Source organism: Onychomys torridus, chromosome 12 (genome assembly GCF_903995425.1).
Source record: "Onychomys torridus chromosome 12, mOncTor1.1, whole genome shotgun sequence".
Classification (NCBI taxonomy): domain Eukaryota; kingdom Metazoa; phylum Chordata; class Mammalia; order Rodentia; family Cricetidae; genus Onychomys; species Onychomys torridus.
In genome coordinates, this window is record NC_050454.1 from 71,010,298 (window position 1) to 71,028,203 (window position 17,906).

General features: G+C 49.0%; 1 protein-coding gene across 9 annotated transcripts in view; it reads left to right on the top strand.

Annotated features, from left to right (window-relative positions):
• The window catches only part of Dop1b (DOP1 leucine zipper like protein B), a 106,779-nt gene that overhangs the window by 63,848 nt on the left and 25,025 nt on the right, over positions 1 to 17,906 (top strand). For 7 of the 9 annotated variants that reach the window (XM_036203373.1, XM_036203374.1, XM_036203375.1 and 4 more), the window contains exons 23-28: positions 764 to 886; positions 1,298 to 1,432; positions 5,232 to 5,287; positions 6,246 to 6,281; positions 6,787 to 6,891; positions 6,978 to 7,044. In XM_036203373.1, the coding sequence (XP_036059266.1) occupies positions 764 to 886; positions 1,298 to 1,432; positions 5,232 to 5,287; positions 6,246 to 6,281; positions 6,787 to 6,891; positions 6,978 to 7,044 (522 nt within the window). The remainder of the gene's footprint in view (positions 1 to 763; positions 887 to 1,297; positions 1,433 to 5,231; positions 5,288 to 6,245; positions 6,282 to 6,786; positions 6,892 to 6,977; positions 7,045 to 17,906) is intronic. The other 2 variants (XM_036203370.1, XM_036203371.1) reach the window with 1 other exon arrangement.

Sequence of the window (17,906 nt, forward strand, 5' to 3'; positions counted from 1 at the left end):
AGCATTTGAGAGTGGAAGCAGGAAAGCCAGGAGTTCAGGGCTAGCCTCAGCTACAAACAGAGCTTGCAACCTCCTTTACATGAGACTCTTTCTCACAAAATCAAATATTTTTATCTTTATACAGAACAGAGGAGTGGGGGTGATTCAGCCTTTGTTGAAAATGCATTATAGATAAAACTAAAGCCTGCTAGAGTTAGTCCTCACCTGAGTGTCTAGGGGGTCCTGCTTTTAAACACGGCCCATCTCTTAGACGTGCGTCTGAGGCTGGGACACTCCAGTGTGGGCTCTCAGTGTGCTTTTGGGAGTTTATCTTATTAAACATACCAACCCCAAAACATTGACTCTGTTAGTTTTCACATCTCCTCCTCAGAGGGCTGCAGGCACTTGAACTGACTGACCTGTTATGTCACAGTTTGTGGTGGCTCAGAATTACCTCGCACAGGAGTCGGGTACCCCAGGCTTCAGGCTCACCAGTGCTCAGCGGGGCTGGCATCTTCGGTGTTCCCATCAGCTCCAGAGGTGCTCCTTCCTGGCCACACTGTGCTTCCCTCTGCAGGGGTGTCTGTCCCATCTCCTTCCCAGCTCTTGCAAGGTCCTTTGCCCCATCCTCTGTCCCAGTCCCCTCAGCTGTGAAACACACCGCTGGAATTCTGAGTCAGTTCTTTCCATAGATGGCAGCTAAGTGTGCATCAGGTGAGGGCTTGCTACTGCTCTGTGAAGATCTTTTTATTTGCAACTAACTTCTTGCTTTTCTGTTTACCAGATCATAAGACAGAAAATTTTAGACTTGCTGAACCCCTTGACAGCCCATCTCGGGGTTCAGCTGATCGCTGCAGTTGCTACCGTGTGGAGCAAAAAGCAAGCTCGGCGCCACAGCAAGACGAAGGTAGATGAAAATGGAGGGAGGTGGGAGGGCTCGGTGCACACGCACATGTGACCCATGTGGTAGAAGGGACAACTGATTTCCACAGACTGTCCTCCAACTTCTTCATGTTCACTGTGGCATGTGTGTTCCTACACCTATGCACTCACATGATAAATGACATGAAAATGAAATTTAAAAGGCACAGACTGATTGTGGAGGACAGTCAACATCAACTTTGGGTCTACACACACACACACACACACACACACACACACACACACACATGCATTCGCACATGTACATACCTCCATACATACTATGGGGAAAGCAAATTCCTTTGTCCAGCCATAGCCGCTGTGGAAGGCTGTGTATGTGCCATTTCATTTTTATTTTCTCCTATAAGCTTTCAAGGAATTCTTCTCTTCTGGGCAGATTGTCCCCGTGGCCAGCGCATCCCAGAACACCCTTGTCGACCTGGTTTGTGCTCTCAGCACCCTGCAGACAGACTCGGTGCTACAGCTGGTGAAGGAGGTAGTGAAGAGGCCACTGCAGATCAAAGGGGATGAGGTGAGCCGCCGGGGAGCACACCCCGGAAATCTCCAGGAGTTCCGGAGTCCTTCCTGGTGCTGCTTCCTATAAATTGTGGTCCAGAGGCTACCACAGGATTCTGTCACTGTGTTTGGAGGCGGCCTACAGGGTCCCGGTGTTGTTTAGAGCTGGGAGCTACCCGAGGTTAGCTTGCCTGTCCCCTGCTGCCACACACACTGCCACATAACACCTCCTGGTGCTCAGTTCTTGGCACCTTCTGTGTACTGCGTGGAACAGTTTTTAGAAAGAGGAAATGGCACCTGCCCTCAGAGCCCCACAGCCTGAGAGGTGTGGAGTAAACAAAGGCAGACTGTCGGGGGTGCGGGCACATGCGACTCAGCAGCCACCTTGGCAGGGGAGGTGCCAGGCTCAGTTCCCGTGCGCAGTGGTGACGAAAGGAGAGACTAGGTAAGGGCAGGAGCATGGGCTCAGGGAGGTGGGATGCCACAGCGGAACAGGCCGCAGGGCGTGTGTGGGATCAGGCCATCTGGACTTGCTCTCCATGTCCATGGCAGTCAGTTAGGCCTAAGAAATATAGGTCAGGCTTTCCTGTGCCCTACTTCGGAAGGACCACGTGTCCCTGAGAAAGGCATTTCCGACACACACTCAGGGACCTCGGGTGTGTTAATAGTCCTGGGCTCTTAGGAAGAAAAACTGTAGGAAAGCCGGTAAGGCGCTGGGCGCAGAGACCAGCAGGGACAAACCAGACTCTCCTGGCGACCTTGAGCTTTCTCTGCGGCCACTGAGTGACGCAGCAGCTTTGGCCAGCGTTGACTCAAGTGTCTTGTGTGAGCGAGGGTGTTAAAGAAAACAGTTGGTATTGACGACTGCAGCTCTTACAGTACAGAGTCAATCCCTGGCTGAGAAAGTTGTCCAGGCCAAGTTGAAGACAGTCGGAGACAGAGCTTATTCAGGCAGTCAGGGAAGGAAGATACTGTCTGAAACAGAGGCTTCAGGGTATGGCCGTAAATCACCTCTGCCTGAAGAGAGATACAAAGATAGTTTGAGCCGAATGTGAGTGACCATGTGAGGAAGACATAGTTAAATTTTCCTGAAGGACATGTCTGGCTGTGGGAAAGGTTACGTGAGTGTATAGTTACAGGAGGAAGAGTCCACGAAGCAGTGTGTTTCCAGGTTCGTTGCTGTGGTCTCCAGGAGGGGCTGCGGCAAGCCAGGACTTCTGTGCTCCCGGGATCGGACGTGGCCTCTGTGAAGCTGGCAGCTGTACGGTTAGAGACTGAGGACAGTCAGTGCTACCGGAGCCCAAGGCTAGCAGATCTGATCCAGCCTGGCGAAAGGGCCTATCAGAGGACCTAAAGATGGCCCTAGATGGCTTGGCCTCCTTATCTGCAGCATTCTGGAGGTCCTTCTGGGACAGTGTCCATCTGAGGGTGCTCCAAGAGACGAGAGCTTCAGTTCTCAGGGGTGGCAGGATGAACCGTGACGCTCCAGTTCTTCTGGCGAGGCTCCGCCTAACCATTTATGGAGTCCTTATCAAGACCTTTTCTAGTTATGCTCTACACACACACACACACACACACACACACACACACACACACACTGCAGGTGTTGTATTTTCAAAATGGTGCTCGGTGGTCATGACAGCAGGTGGGAGCCAGAGAGAGACGCACCGTGCAGATCACACTCATGTGGAGAGTTTTATTGGGGAGAGGGGAAAGAGGGGAGCCGAGGAGAGAAGAGGGAGAAGAAGAGAAGAGAAAAAGACAGGAAAGGAGAGAGAGGAGGTGCAGACGCGACCTCGTGGGGAGAGAGGGGGAGAGAGAGAGGTGGGGCCTACCTCTTCAAAGAGCCTGGGTGCATGCGTAAATGGACTAAACAGGGCTCCATAGGATGATGTTGTCAGGATCCTGAGCTGGCCAAGATACTACTTGCTTACTGCAAGATTCCCAAGGAGCCAGACAGGTAATGTCTGAATGCTAACAGCACACACACGGATTGCACACACACGAACTGTACACACATGAACTGGAAGCAGAGTAGACTGAATGTGTTGTTTCAGTTTGTCTAGATTCTAGGTTGAAAAATAACTGGAGGCCGGGCAGTGGTGGCACATGCCTTTAATCCCAGCACTTGGGAGGCAGAGCCAGGCGGATCTCTATGAGTTCAAGGCCAGCCTGGTCTACAGAGTAAGATCCAGGACAGGCGCCAAAACTACACAGAGAAACCCTGCCTCAAAAAACCCCAAAAGGGGGGGGGGGGTCTGGAGAGATGGCTCAGAGGTTAAGAGCACTTTCTTGCTCTTCCAAAGGTCCTGAGTTCAATTCCCAGCAACGACATGGTGGCTCACAACCACCTATAATTAAATCTGGTGCCCTCTTTTGGCATGTAGGCAGAATACTGTATATATAATAAATAAATCTTTAAAAAAAGAAAAGACAAATTAGAATGCATGCTACGGGGTCCTTGTCAGGCTAGCTCCGCTGCCATGGATGCACAGGGCACTGTCTTGGAGAGGCACACACACTATGCAGACAGTGGGACCTCTTTGGGTTGTGTTTCTTCAGGTTACTTGAAAGTCTATAGAAAAGTGTACTTCTTATTTGGAGAGTGTAAAAAAGAAACTAGGTTTTATCTGTCTGGCTGAAGTTGATGGTTCTCTGGTTATTTTAATTCAACTTCCATAATTAGCTTTCTAAGAAAAAAGTATTTTGGGACCATTTTTATATAATTCCAGCTACTTGGGATTTAAAGAAGTCTGAGGTAGGCAGAGCAAGCTCCTACACTGAGGAGCGGGCACTTCTCTTGTCTAGGGTCATTCTGTGTGTTTATCATGGTCCACATTCTCCCCAATTTCCTGTGCAGGGAAGTTGGAGCTGCACAGGCAATAAGCTTTCTGTATCACAATAATAGGTTTCTCCACTGACACAGTAAGCTAGATCAGGCTGAAATGAAAAAGTAAAAGAACAGGTTTATTTGAGCAAAGCAACTCCTGGGTGAGTACTTCAATCCCAGAGATCAGGGCCGGAGAAGTCACACTCCTGAACTATAAAGCAGGGAGCTCATATAGCCTGTAGGTGAGGGGTGATGATGTGTCCTCCACAAGCTGGGTTTGTGCCCAAGTATGGTCAAAAGCTGACCGCTTTAGGCGGGGACTTGGGCCACGGGCAACTTCAGGGGAGGAGCTGCTGCAGCCACCAAGAATGCAGAACTGGGCTTTTGGTGCCTTTTTCTTTGTTGGAGATTCTCTGAGAGGGTGGGGTTTGGAGAGAGAGGAGTGGGGCTTTCGGGATAAAGCAGGAGTGAGCTGGATGTTCCAGCTGCACAGCAGCACAGCTGTCTGTGTCCTAGTGTTTTACAGGAGCGACTCCTGGGCTCAAAGCTCCGTTTTATTAGTAGTGGTTTCACGTCGCCTGACCACAGGACAGACAGCTTGAGGAAGCAAAGACGTACATATCTGGCTTGTGGCTTCAGAAGGCTCCATCCATTATGGTAGGGAAGGTATGACAGACTGCTCAGCTCTTGGTAGCAGGAGGAATGTGTGGAGACTGTTGATGTCACAGCAGACCAGGAAAAGAGACAAGGGAGGCCTAGGCCAGGATGTGACTTTCAGAGTTTGCTGTCACCTCCCCTCCCCTAGTGAGCCGTCTCACTCACCTCCTGAAGTTCCCACAGACTCCTGAGTAGCACTTCCATTTGGGCAACTGGTGCGTGTAACATTCCAACCGTAGTAGCTGCAGACTTGTTGAGATTTGTGTTGAGTTCTTTGGCAGCCCGCCTTCCTACCAGCCTGAGTGACTGCTGTGCTCTTCCTTTTCAGAAATCGCCCCTGGTGGACATTCCTGTGCTGCATTTCTGCTACGCTTTCATCCAGAGGTAGGCGTCTCCTCCAGCACGCCTGCAGCAGGCACCACTATGAGGCCAGGAGGAGCAGCGGGCCTTGAGTTCTTCTCCCAGGACAAGGGTGTGGCCTCAGTAACTGTACCCTTCTTTCTCTGAAGAGCTGAGCCTGCCATCGTTAAAACCCATTTCTGCACTTCAGCTGTGCAGGAGGCCTTTCAAGCTCCAAAAGGGATAGATTTGTATGACTTTAGGGACCCTCAGCTAGGAAAGTGTAAAGGCCTCTCTCTTCTAGAAAGAGAAGAAATGGTTTTGTGTGCTGTGCTTAGGCCTTGTGTGGTTTATGCTGGGTGACTTCTGGTTTGCTTTACTCAACTGAATCCCAGTCGGGACTGAAGCTGGGGGGGGGGGGATTTCCCCAGCATGCAAAGAGCACTTAGCTGGGCCTCTGTAGCTCTGTCCCTGGTACAGCTTGGATAGGGCTATCTGTGCTGGAGTAAGTGAGGGATGGAGGGGACACACACCTCAGCTCGCCATGCCTCCTACCCCCCAAATTCCACAGCCTCCCAAAACGGCGCCACCATCTGGAACCCATGTGTTTGAAACATGTGAGCCTGTTGATGGTAGTTGGGGGGGAGGGGAGGGCAGGGGAGGGGAGGGGAGGGGAGGGGGGGGTTCACAGTAAATATTCTGACAACCCAGTGCAGTTAGTTCCCTTGGTTCACACAGTTAATAACTCAGCTATTCCCACTCCTCACAGTCTACATCTCAGAAAGGTAAACTGAGGACTGTAATCCCAGCAGTCACTGGGTTGATGATTAAATTCAAACTAGCTGTCAATCTTCACTCAGGAGAGTCTTTGCAGTCCTCTGAGCTAGGCACGCCACTCCTTGGGATAGCCAGGGCTATTGTGACACCAACTTACCTCAGTGGCTTCTGTGCTCTGAGATGCCCAGCAGATTCAGGGTAGGTTTTTATCATCCTTCTGCTGCAGAGGAGGAGCCACCAAAGTGGAGCCAGAGGTGGTGAGGTAGGTACCAGCGTGTGGAGATGTGGCCTCCTGACTGCATCTGAGCTTTGGCAAACTGTGCTGCGGTGCCCGGCTGTGTAGTGGTGACGTCATCACCCTCCTCGCTGCTGGAGAGGCCTGACCTGAGAGCGGCCCTGGGCAGTGGTCACTGGCGGGTGTCACCTTCCTTTATGCTGCATCCTTACCACTGGTGATGCATGCTGCCCTCAGAGCTGGGCAAGCGCAGGCAGAGATGAAAGCCGCCCAGCTGGTTGAGACTTTGATTTTACAGACAATGAACCCCGAGTACCCCCGCGTGCCAGAAGCTGAATTCCAGGTTCCTAACTGCACACGCTTTCCCCAGTGCTGAAACCAAGCTTGCACAGACTGTGGAAACTAAAAACAGGCCAGTGTTGGCCAGTCAGATCTGCTGTTCGCCCATCTGCTCTCGTGCATTGAAAATGTGTTTCTGAGTAAACATGCTTCTATTTCCCACACTGAGATTGTGTTTTTGCTTTTCAAACAGACTCTCGATACCAGACTTGCAGGAGAACTTCCCCTCACTCTTGGGTGTCCTGAAGGAGTCTGTGCAGCTGAACCTGGCCCCCCCTGGATATTTTCTGCTTCTCAGGTAGAGTCTCCACGATACAGTGTTTGCTATAGGAACACACTTGATTCCTGTAACAATCTGACTGGAAGCTGATTGTCTCCCAACAGCATGCTGAATGACTTTGTAACAAGGACACCCAACCTGGAAAGCAAGAAGGACCAAAAGGACCTCCAGGTATGTATGTGGGAGTGTTTGAAAAGGTCGCAAGGCCTGCAGTGCTGTGCCTCTTCAGGATGCCACTGTTGCAAAGAACCTGTACACAGAATCTCAGCCTAGCTTCGCCTATGTTTGAGTCTCTCCCATTAGTGAAGAGTTCAAGCAGGCTTGGGCTGGGGTTTTCTCTGAAAGGCATGGTGTGTTGGAGCTGCCTGCTGGGGAGTCTGTGAGGCACCATCATGCTTGCCTGTATGCTGATGTCTGTGAAACATTGATGTTTCTCATCCCAAGGTACTTTCCTTAAAACGCTCTTTGCCCCAATATAAAAGCAATGTGGCCAGGCGGTGGTGGCGCACCTTAATTCCAGGAGAGGCAGGCAGATCTCTGAGTTCAAGGCCAGCCTGGTCTACAGAGTGAGTTCCAGGACTCTTATATAGAAAAAAGAAAAAAAAAAAAGTAATTATGTGTTCATAAGAAAATTCAGAAATACTAGAAACAGTGAAGCTTACCCAGATATGGTGGCTTGCCTGTGATCCCAGCACTTGAGGGTCAGAATGCTAAAATTGGGATGCTGAGGCAAGGGGATTGCTATGAGTTCCAGGAAATCCCATGGCTACTCAGTGAGACTCCACTTCAAAAAAAAAAAAGTCATAATATAGTGAAAACACCACTATTCTACAGTTATTAAGTCTATGGCTATTTTTGTTTTTTATCAAAGGCTTCAGTTTAAACACATATGTACAGTATTCCTCAACTCCAAAACCAAATGTTACAGGGAACCCACCAGTTCATAGCCATCTGAAAGTCTTTATTACAATCAGCCAGGACTACACTCAGGTATTCAGGACCAAAGTGTAGCCCCGAGCATTTAGACCAAGGGGCTTTCAAAGGGAAAACCACATCCTAGTATCTCACTCTCTAGCTGCAGGGGGAGGTTTGCACAAGCTTGCAGTTTACAGGAGCTAAGATAAGTTAGCAGGGACATCTTGGCCTCAGGTCCTAGAACAGAGATGGATAATTTTCCACAAGATCCTCCATCAAGGAGATCACATTCTAGTAAATCTGAAATGGCCTGGGTAAGAATCCAAAATGGAGGAGCTTCTGCACTGCCCCTGCCACACTTACACATAAGACGCCGAAATCCGAGAATGCCCAAGTCCCTGTTAACTGACAGTGTCTGCCAGAAGGCAAACATAGCCTCCTGTGTTCTCTCTCTCCCTTCCCTCCCTTCTCCCCCTCCTCTCTTCCTTTGCTTTTTTTCCTATTCTCCCACAGTACTAGGGATCAAACCCAGGGCTTTGCACATGTAAGACCTAGAAAAGTGTTCTGGGTTGGGGATTTAGCTCAGTGCCTAGCAAGCTCAAGGCCCTAGGTTCAGTCCTCAGCTCAAAAAAAAAAAAAAGTGTTCTGCCACCAAGCTGCATCCCAGCTCTAGGCTTTCATCATCGTCGTCGTCGTTGTCGTTGTCGTTGTTGTTGTTATTATTATTATCATCATCATCAATCTCAGGTTAATGTGCAAGGTAATGGTTGCATCTTTGTACATCTGTGTCGTTAGATTTCGTTCTGGTTTGTTCATCTTCCCCCGCGCTCCCTCCTCCTCCGCCCGGTTCCTCACCACCACCACCACCACCCTTCTTTTGTACTGTGTGTGTCCCATCATCCTCACCATCTTCCACCTTGCGTAAGATCTTGTCTACCTGTCTCACAGTCCCATTTCTGGTTTCATGACACTCCCTCCCTACACACACGTACACATAGTGTGCACACATACATATAGGAAACTTCCAGTATTTGTTTTCTGAGTTTATTTTGCTTAACATAATGACTTCCAGTTGTATCCATCTTCCTGCAAATGTTGTCATTTCCCTTTTTCCTTATGGCTACATAAAATCCCATTGTACACATGTCCACGAAATTCTAATGTACCACATTTTTCTTTATTCATTTGTCTCTTTTTTTGTTTTGTTTTGGCCTTGTTTTTCAAGACAGGGTTTCTCCGTGTAGTTTTGGTGCCTGTGTTGGTTTTAAATACGGCACTTTTACTCTGTGAGGAAAGGTCAGAGGCACGACAAAACCCAATATCAGAGCTTTATTAGGAGGCAGGGAGGACAGAAGAGAGTGGCCAGGCCTGTGGAAGACACCTAGGGAGCAGGGAGGAGGAGAGAGCAGAAGAGAGGGGAGGAGTCTGTGTCCAGCTCTTTAAGGATTTCCCTGCACATGGACATGTGGGCTTATGGAGCTATATAACTCACAGATTGCATGACCACGCTGCTGGGTGCATTACATAATCATGAAGCACACAGATGATGTAAGACATAAGACCCCTTACTTAGCTACTGAACTGCAGGTGTGCGGTCATATAGCTGGAGGAGTGGCAGAATCCTAACAGCCTGTCCTGGATCTCTCTCTGTAGACCAGGCTGGCCTCGAACTCACAGAGATCCGCCTGCCTCTGCCTCCTGTGTGCTGGGATTAAAGGCATGTGCCACCACCCAGCCCATTTGTCTCTTGATGGATATCTAATCTGGTTCTCTTTTCTCCTAGCCCCTGGTTTTTGAAAAATGGTCCTCTTGCCTCAGTCTCCCATGCTTGGACCATAGGCCTGTGCCACCATGCCTAGGGCTATTTCCGAGTCTGTTTTTGTGATGCTGAGGATTAACCAGGACTACTGAGCTATTGTTGGGTCCTGGAATTAACAGGGAGCAGACCATCAACTCTCCATCCCCCAGGGGATCTGGTACCCTTTTCTGGCCTCTGTCAGCATCCACCCACACAGAGCTGTGTACACATAGATAAAAAAATTACTCAAAATTAAGAACATACACATATACGTGATGACTTGTTAAGTGTTCCTTGCAATTTAGCTTCTAGGTGACCACAAACAGTACAGTTAAGAAAATACCTTTAGCCTGCTATGCCAGAGGCACGGGAACACCCTGGCTCTCAGGAGGAGGACCTCAGGAGGCAGAGGCAGAGGATTGGGAGTTTATGGTTATTCTTGGGGCAAGACCAGCCAGCCTGTTCTACATGAGACCTGGAGGGGGGCGGGGGTGTTAAAGCCAGCCTTAAAACAGACACATGCTTAAATATAGTTATTCTCTTAAGATTTAATTCTCTAAGGAAAGAAACAGTAGAAACAGTGAAGCCCACAAGAGCCTATCTTGCAGTGTAAAAACTTTTGTTCTTTAATTTAAATCCACTTGTTTTTGTGACTTTTATTAAGAGTGGGCCAGTTTTTATCTTTTTCTAATTTATTCTTTGACAGTTTCACGCATGTGTTTTGATCACATTCATTCCTCATTATCTTTCAGAAATTGTTGAGGTCCATCCAGCCTCTTTAATTTCCTTCCAGGTGATAGTAAGCGGCGTTGGTTACCACGTGGAAAGGTCACAGTCATGGTCACGACAGAACCCAGTAGTACTTTTAGAGCTTTATGAGGAGGGACAGGTGGGAGGAGGTGTTAAGAGGGGAGAGCCAGGCCTGGTGGGGAGGGAAGCAGGAGAGGGAGCAGAGGGCATGGACCAGAGAGGGAACAGAAAAAGAGCAGAGAGAGAGGGTGGGGGTCCACATCCAGCTTTTTAAGGCAGGGATTGCGTGACCACGTGGTGGGTACATAGTCACCAGCGCCCACTGATGATGTAAGACGCAAGACCCAACCTGCCCATGTACAGGATCCTAACATTCTAGACTTTTTGCTTATTATAAAAAGTGATCTAAGCCAGGCGGTGGTGGCGCATGCCTTTAATCCCAGCACTCGGGAGGCAGAGCCAGGCGGATCTCTGTGAGTTCAAGGCCAGCCTGGGCTACCAAGTGAGTTCCAGGAAAAGGTGCAAAGCTACACAGGGAAACCCTGTCTTGAAAAAACAAAAAAAGTGAGTGAGGGGTTGGGGATTTAGCTCAGTGGTAGAGTGCTTGCCTAGCAAGGGCAATGCCCTGGGTTCGGTCCTCAGCTCCATTTAAAAAACAAGTGAGTGAACAGGGCTGAATGTGCAGAATTTCCTATCCGAGTCACAGCACCTAGTGATAGTAAGCGGTGCTGGTTACCACGTGGAAAGGTCACGGTCACAGCAGACCCAGTGGTGCTTTTAGAACTTTATTAGGGAAAGGTGGGGAGGGGAGAAGAGGGGAGAGCCAGGCCTGGTGGGGGAGGGAGCAGAGCAGAAAGCAGGGTGAGAACACAGAGAGGGGGGTCCGTGTCTGCCTTTTTTAAGGTGCAGATTGTGTGACCACGTAGTCACAAGAGTCTGCTGATGACGTAAGACAGAAGACTCTGAGCTGCACACGTACAGGATCCTAACACCAGGGGCTCAGAAGAGATGTGACTGATGGCAGGGGAGGGGGGGGGGGTAATCTGTGGGAAAATACACCAAGCTCTTTCCTGTCTGTTCCTCTGAGGTCAAATTCTGTCTACACAGCTTCAATTCTATTCTCATAGTTAGCTCCTCTCTGTCCCTTCTGTCCTCACCCAACTCCAACCCTTTGCATCTCCATCTTCACCCTCATTCTTCTCCATCTTGCTTCTCCCGACCCCCACCCCTATCCAAGCTCCCCACAAGAGCAGTGATAGCCAGCTTCATTTGCAACCCAAAAGGGGAGTGAATAGAGGAGGTGGGGTCAGATTAGGCCTGGAAAAAGTCAGAAAGGGAATTTATATGCTCAAAATATATTCTTGTAAGTGGTTGGGTGAAACGTTACAAGTCTATCATAAATGTGCTTAAACTACAATCTTACAGGTGGTCAGGTGAAAGTCTATAAGTCACTAAAATAAAACTGCCTCTATTTTCCTATGCCGCCATATACTAGCAGGGCAGGTGACTGCTCAGAGCTGGGAAACCTGTCCCAAAGCACCTGGTATGCAAAAAAAAAAACCAAAAAAAAAACAAAAAAAAAAACCTTTTGTTCTGAGTCAGTTGCTCTGGAATGCACTTGGGCTGTGAGAGAAAGGAGGGTCTGCTATACCTATGATGCTAGAGAAGAATTTCAGGTAAATGCACTGTTAGTAGTTCTTGGAACCATGCATAGCACACAAGAAAATTATTACAGGAACCGGCCTTTATATATATATATGCTAAAATATCACCAAGACTTAAGCCATGGCTTGACCTTCTGAAGAGCCCTTGACCTTTCCAAGTAGCAGCTTTTGTGATGGAAGCTGGATTCCATAGTTTCTGCAGCTTGCAGCACTTACCCTGTCAGCCTCCTGAGCCCCCTCCCCCAGGTGCCCTCCTGCTCCCCTCTGGGTGCCTCTCCTTGAGCTTGATGAGGGCTGCCTGCAGGAGCAGGTGGGAAGTTGCTTGTTGGAGTGTGGACAACTTAATGGTTATACCACGAAGACACCTGCTCCCTCTGCCCCATAACCATGATGTGTCTGCAAAAACTTTGTTCCAAGCATGAAGTCCTAGATGCTGGTTTTCTGTATGTGCATTAAGTTTTGTTCTTAGAATATGAATAGTGCCCCTTTTATAGCCATCTTAATTAGACTTCAATCATTTCTATAAAACCAGTGGTTTATGGCTCTCCCAGTGCAGTTTAGAACTTTTATAATTCCTAGAGGGCTTTAGTGATGACATACGTGTGTGCTGGTGGTGCTTTTTAATCCACTGTTGACGGATTTGTGTCCACTTCAGGCAAGGGACAAGAAAAAGAAAGAACGGGGCTGGAGAGATGGCTCAGAGGTTAAGTGTGATGGTTTTTTAGTGGCGCTCTTACCCCCAAGGAAAAGTCACGATACACGACAGAATCCGCTAACAAGGGTTTTATCAAGACAAGGAGAAAGAGATAGCTGTGTTCAGGCCTGTGGAAGGACATGTGTGAGAAAGAGAGTGGGGGAACATTGGACACACCTGCACACACAGGCCCACGCATGCACGTAGATCATGTGGTCACGTCCATGTGATTATGTGACCATGTAGCCATGGGGCATGGGTTACGTAGGACGTATGACCCAGAAATGACTAGGTGGAGATGACTAAGTGTCCCACTGGGCATGCACGACCATGGGGGCGTGGTTGGAATTCCTATCAAAGTGTATTGGCTGCTCTTCCAGAGGTCCTGAGTTCAGTGGTACCCTCTTCTGGATTGCAGGTGTACATTGTTAGTTATTATGTGGCGCTGTGTTAGTCATTAAGCGGTGCTGTTTACTGTTGAAGAAAAGCCACAAGGTATGACAAAACCCACTGTAAGAGTTTATTAGGGGAAGGAGACAGAAGGGGGTGCTTAGGCCTATGGGAAATGATTGTGCAGGAGAAGAGAGAAGGGATTAGATGGAACTTGATTTTATAGATTCCCCTTGCACATGTGCATATGGGCTTAGCTGTGCCATGCATGCGCATAGATTACATGATCACGTACATGGATTATGTAGGAAGTAAGGCCCTGGGATGACTAAGCCTCTTGCTTGGCTACTGGATCGCACATGTGCGGTCATGTAGCTGGGGGAGTGGCCAGGAATTTTATCATACGTGCAGATAAAGCAGTCATATACATAAAAAAATTAATTAATTTAAAAAAGAAAAGAAAAAACAAAAATTTCTTGAGTTTAAAAATTCTGATAAGTATATAGCACTTAATTAGAACCCTCTAGAATTCAGTCTGTATCTGTCCTGTGATGCTGTTCCTGAGAAACATGAGCAAGCATCCTCTAGCCCCAGACAGGAACAATGACAGACCAAGAGAAGGGACCCACCGAAGTCCCACTTGCTGAACTAATGAGTGTTATTGGGGTTACGTACAGGCATATGGGTGAGGGGTTACAGGAGCAGAGATCACTCAGAGACAGCTGCATCACTGGAGCCCACCCCAGCATGGGTGACAGCTGGGAACCTGGAGCACACTGACAGCCTGCAGGCAGATCCAGGGTTGTTGAGTATCTTTTTCCTGGCAGCCCAATTGATGTGAGACTCTTCCAGGCCTCTTGGCCGGTCGCTGGCTTCTCCAGGCAGCTTGGCCGGTCGCTGGCTTCTCCAGGCAGCTCAGCTGGTCTCTGGCTTCTCCAGGCTGCTTGGCTGACCTGGGAATCTTCTAGGCAGATGGGCTTGTCTGATTTGCTAGGCAGTTCATCCTGTCTACCTCCTGACACTCTTTTTCCCAGGCCAGTGATCCATCAGCATCAACTCTAGAAATAACACATCCATGTGACACCATCAAGAATTGTCCATTCATGGTTACTGAGGTCTACCTAGAGGCTCCTGCCACAAGGCCTGGCTTTGGGTTAGAACACTTGCCCACAAAGTAATTAATATATTTATATAAATAGGAAAGTGGATGTATGGATACTTTTGGTTAAAATAGGTGGAGAGAAATTCTTAGTTGTCTCTGGTTTGCCCAAAGCAGTGATGTACCTTCTAGAAAGGACGGAGCCACGGCCAGCAGACACACCTGGAAGTCGAGCTGCCAGCCCTGGTTACAGCCCCAGTTACTGAGATGAGTCTGTTGGCACAGCCAGGGTCTGGGAGGTGAGGCCCAGCACTCCAGAGGCAGCCCACTTTCTCTCTAGACATCATATAACTATAGGAAGCCAAAACTAGGAAGGACGGTTTTTAAAGACGGTTCCCAGTTTTTAGGGCTCCATCACAGCACTGTGGCATAACTGGTTCTTACTCTGTTGGTTGTTTTCTTTGCAGGGTGGGGGAGGAGGGATGGATCCGGGGCCTTGTGCAAGCCGGGAAAGCCCTTGCGCAGCCCTCCCCAGGCGTGTATGCCAAAATCAAGGTCCTGGTTAGTGGCACTGTTTGGGAAGATTGTGGAGTGGGAGTCTCTCTGGAGAAGTGTGTTACTGACATCATCTTTGGGTTCACTCTCTGCTTCCTGAGATGAAGGGGGGGAACATCCAGCTAGCCTCCACAGGCTACCATGTCCTCCCCACGAGCCATCCCTTCAAGCTGTTAGCCAGAAAGCCCCTCCCCCTTGCCTTATTTCTTGTCAGATGCATGGACACAGCAAAGGGAAAAGAAACTACTAGAATCCCCAGTTGAGCTAGGCTCAGCCACCGGTCCCAGTACACCAGCCAAAAGGGCAGGCAAAGGCTCTGGTGGCCCCAAGTCCATCCCTGGAGCCCTGACAGGCACTTTAGGTTTATGTAGAGCAAATAATTGAGGCAGGGGCAAGAGATGGTCACGGCAGTCCTGGCTAAGGTGTGGTCTGGCCGTGGCATCAGTATGAGTTCTGTGGGCGATCTTCAAGAAGATATTGCTAGCCAGGCGCACACCTTTAATCCCAGCACTCGGGAGGCAGAGCCAGGCAGATCTCTGTGAGTTTGAGGCCAGCCTTGTCTACAGAGTGAGTTCCAGGGGAAAAAAAAAAAAGATATTGCTAGATTGGGCATTTAGCTCAGTGCTAGAGTGCTTGCCTAGCAAGCGCAAGGCCCTGGGTTCGATCCTCAGCTCATATTGCTGTCCTCACTTGAGGGGCACAGACTGGTTCTGGTGAGACAGTATTACAGTTGGTGCTGCTTAGTGATACTTTGAGGCCCATGTCATGAAGATGTTTATCCACTGTCATGTTGCAAGAAAATGAAGAGGTTCATGCAGAGCCAGAGAGGGTCAAGATGGAGAGAGAGGGATGCAGTGACCAGTGTTCTCCATCCTTAATTGTCACCCTGTGGGGCTCATTACCAGTGATTGTCCCTTAGATGCTAATCACAAGCTAATCACAGGTTGTGGGGGAGGGGGGCTGGTGGTGGTGGTGTTATTGTTCTGTTTCTTTGAAACTGAGTCTCCCTACGTAGCCCAGGCTAGACTCATTCTCTGGGCAGCCCTCTCACTTCAACTTCCTGAGTGCTGAGATCATAAGCTGTGCCACTTTGCCCGGCCCCGGGTGACTTCGTCTAAACGTCTCATTGGACTGTAGGTTAGGGTTCCCAATCCCGCCTGTAACTGGACAGCTTGGAAGCACAGTTGCAGCTTGTCACCAAGGACACCAGAGATGAAGAGCCACTGCTCAACACGGTCCTCCAGGAACCCCGCTGTCAGTCTGCAGGCCCCCACCCAGGCCTTGCAGGGCTGTGGAAGCCCCGAATGAAGGAACGGAGGTACTGGCTGTCAGTGGTCAGTTCAACTCTCGGACCCACCCCCAGAGGTTGAGGGGCAGGGCTGGAAGTTTCAACCGTCTCTTCCCGCCTTGATCTTTGCATGGCAGCCCCTACCCTGAAGCCCTCTAGGGACTCCCAGACACTGGTCAGATTATTAACATTCAGAAGGACATTTAACATCTTGTATTTTAAGGATGTTGGGGAGTGCTAGCTATTAACCCCAAAGATTCGATGAGAAAGACCACCAACCCAAACCTTCATGGCCAAATTAATTAAAGCAAGATTTTTTTTAAATTAATGTACACGGGCTGCCTCCCCTAAGGTGGGGATTGAGAGGTCAGCATCAGATGTAAGGGAGACAAGGTTTCTACAGGCTCAGCAGTAAGCAGTTTCCAAATGGGGGTTTGGTGGGCAAAATAGGCAGGGTTCCAGGAACAGAGCATGAGCATAACAAGTTAGTCATAACGGCCTCCTGAGACAGACATGACTGCAGGGTAGTCCCAACAAGGCAGTCATGAGAACCTTTTGAAACAAAGATAGTGCTGCAAGATGGTTATAATAACTTTCTGAAACAAAGACATGGTTACCCTTTCCTGGAACAGGAGGTACAGAACCAACCATTTGTAGTTAAGGTTACAGGCCTAGCCCAATCTTGAGAAACAGAGGTCAGTCGTAAACAGGAATGAACCTAGTTTGTCTTTACTGTAAGATGGCTACTAAGCCCAAGATGGAGGCAGGCTGGTTCATCGCTGTCAAGAATTTTCAGAACTGTATACCAGGAAGTACGTCAGTGTCACACCCATCGCTCAGCAGACTCCTGGAGTCGCCTCTCAACCGCAGTCCCTGCTATGGCCTTTCCTTTTGGTCATTACCTTGGGCGAACCCAAGTTACCCACCAGCTGACTGCCAGGGGTACCTGGCTCTCACCTCTACGACAGATGTGTTCTTACAGGTAGTGCAGCTGTGTTCACAGGTGCAGGCCTGTGACCCTTGTACAGTGCTGCAGGGTCACACAGAGCACCTCTCTCACCTCAGAGGGAGTGAGCTGAGTAGAGTGACTGTGGCCTGGGAGCAGTTTCGGGTTGTCCTCAATATCATGTTCCAGCGGAGAGATGGCATCATGAAGTTTTTATGGTTACAGAACTCAGAGATCCAAGACTCGAGGCATTTTCAGATACATTGGTGGAAGTGTTAGCATTGGGGACTGAGGCACAGCTCCACTGTCACCAGCTTAGTCTGAGGAATTTTGTTTCCCTGGAACCTGCGTCCGGGCAAGCCAGGATTCTTGGCTTCTACACAGAAAGATTTTAGGACAAACCAGGGTAACATATTATTGTAGCTTATTAAGAGAAATTGCAATGCAGATTCTAAGTGCAAGGCTCAGGGGAGAAAGGGACTCTCAGGGAAGGTAAGTGTGGGTAAGAGCTTCTCAGAGGTGGGTCTTGTTTATTGTCCTCACAACAGCTGTGTACATGCTGTGGCTTCCAAGGGACATCCTCAGAGTGATTTATACATGAAGGTCAAAGAATTTCTTTTTATAAGCAAAGTTGTGTGGTGGGTTTATGAGGGGTGCTGTCCAGGCTTAGCAATGAGAAGTTTCAGTGTGAAAAAGCACAGCTCTCATCCTAAAGAGAACAAGGGATCATGTATACTGGAGTCTGTAGCAGGAATCTTAAAGGGTCTTATTAATAAAATCAAACATGAAGCCAGGTATTGGGGTGAACGCTGGAAGATCAGAGAAGCAGAACAGGCCACAGTTTCCTCACCTTGCCAGTTCCTCAGCTGGTCCTGTTTCCTCAGGCTGGAAGCCTCTGTGTCCTCATCCAAATGGATCTCAGCTGAACTGCTTC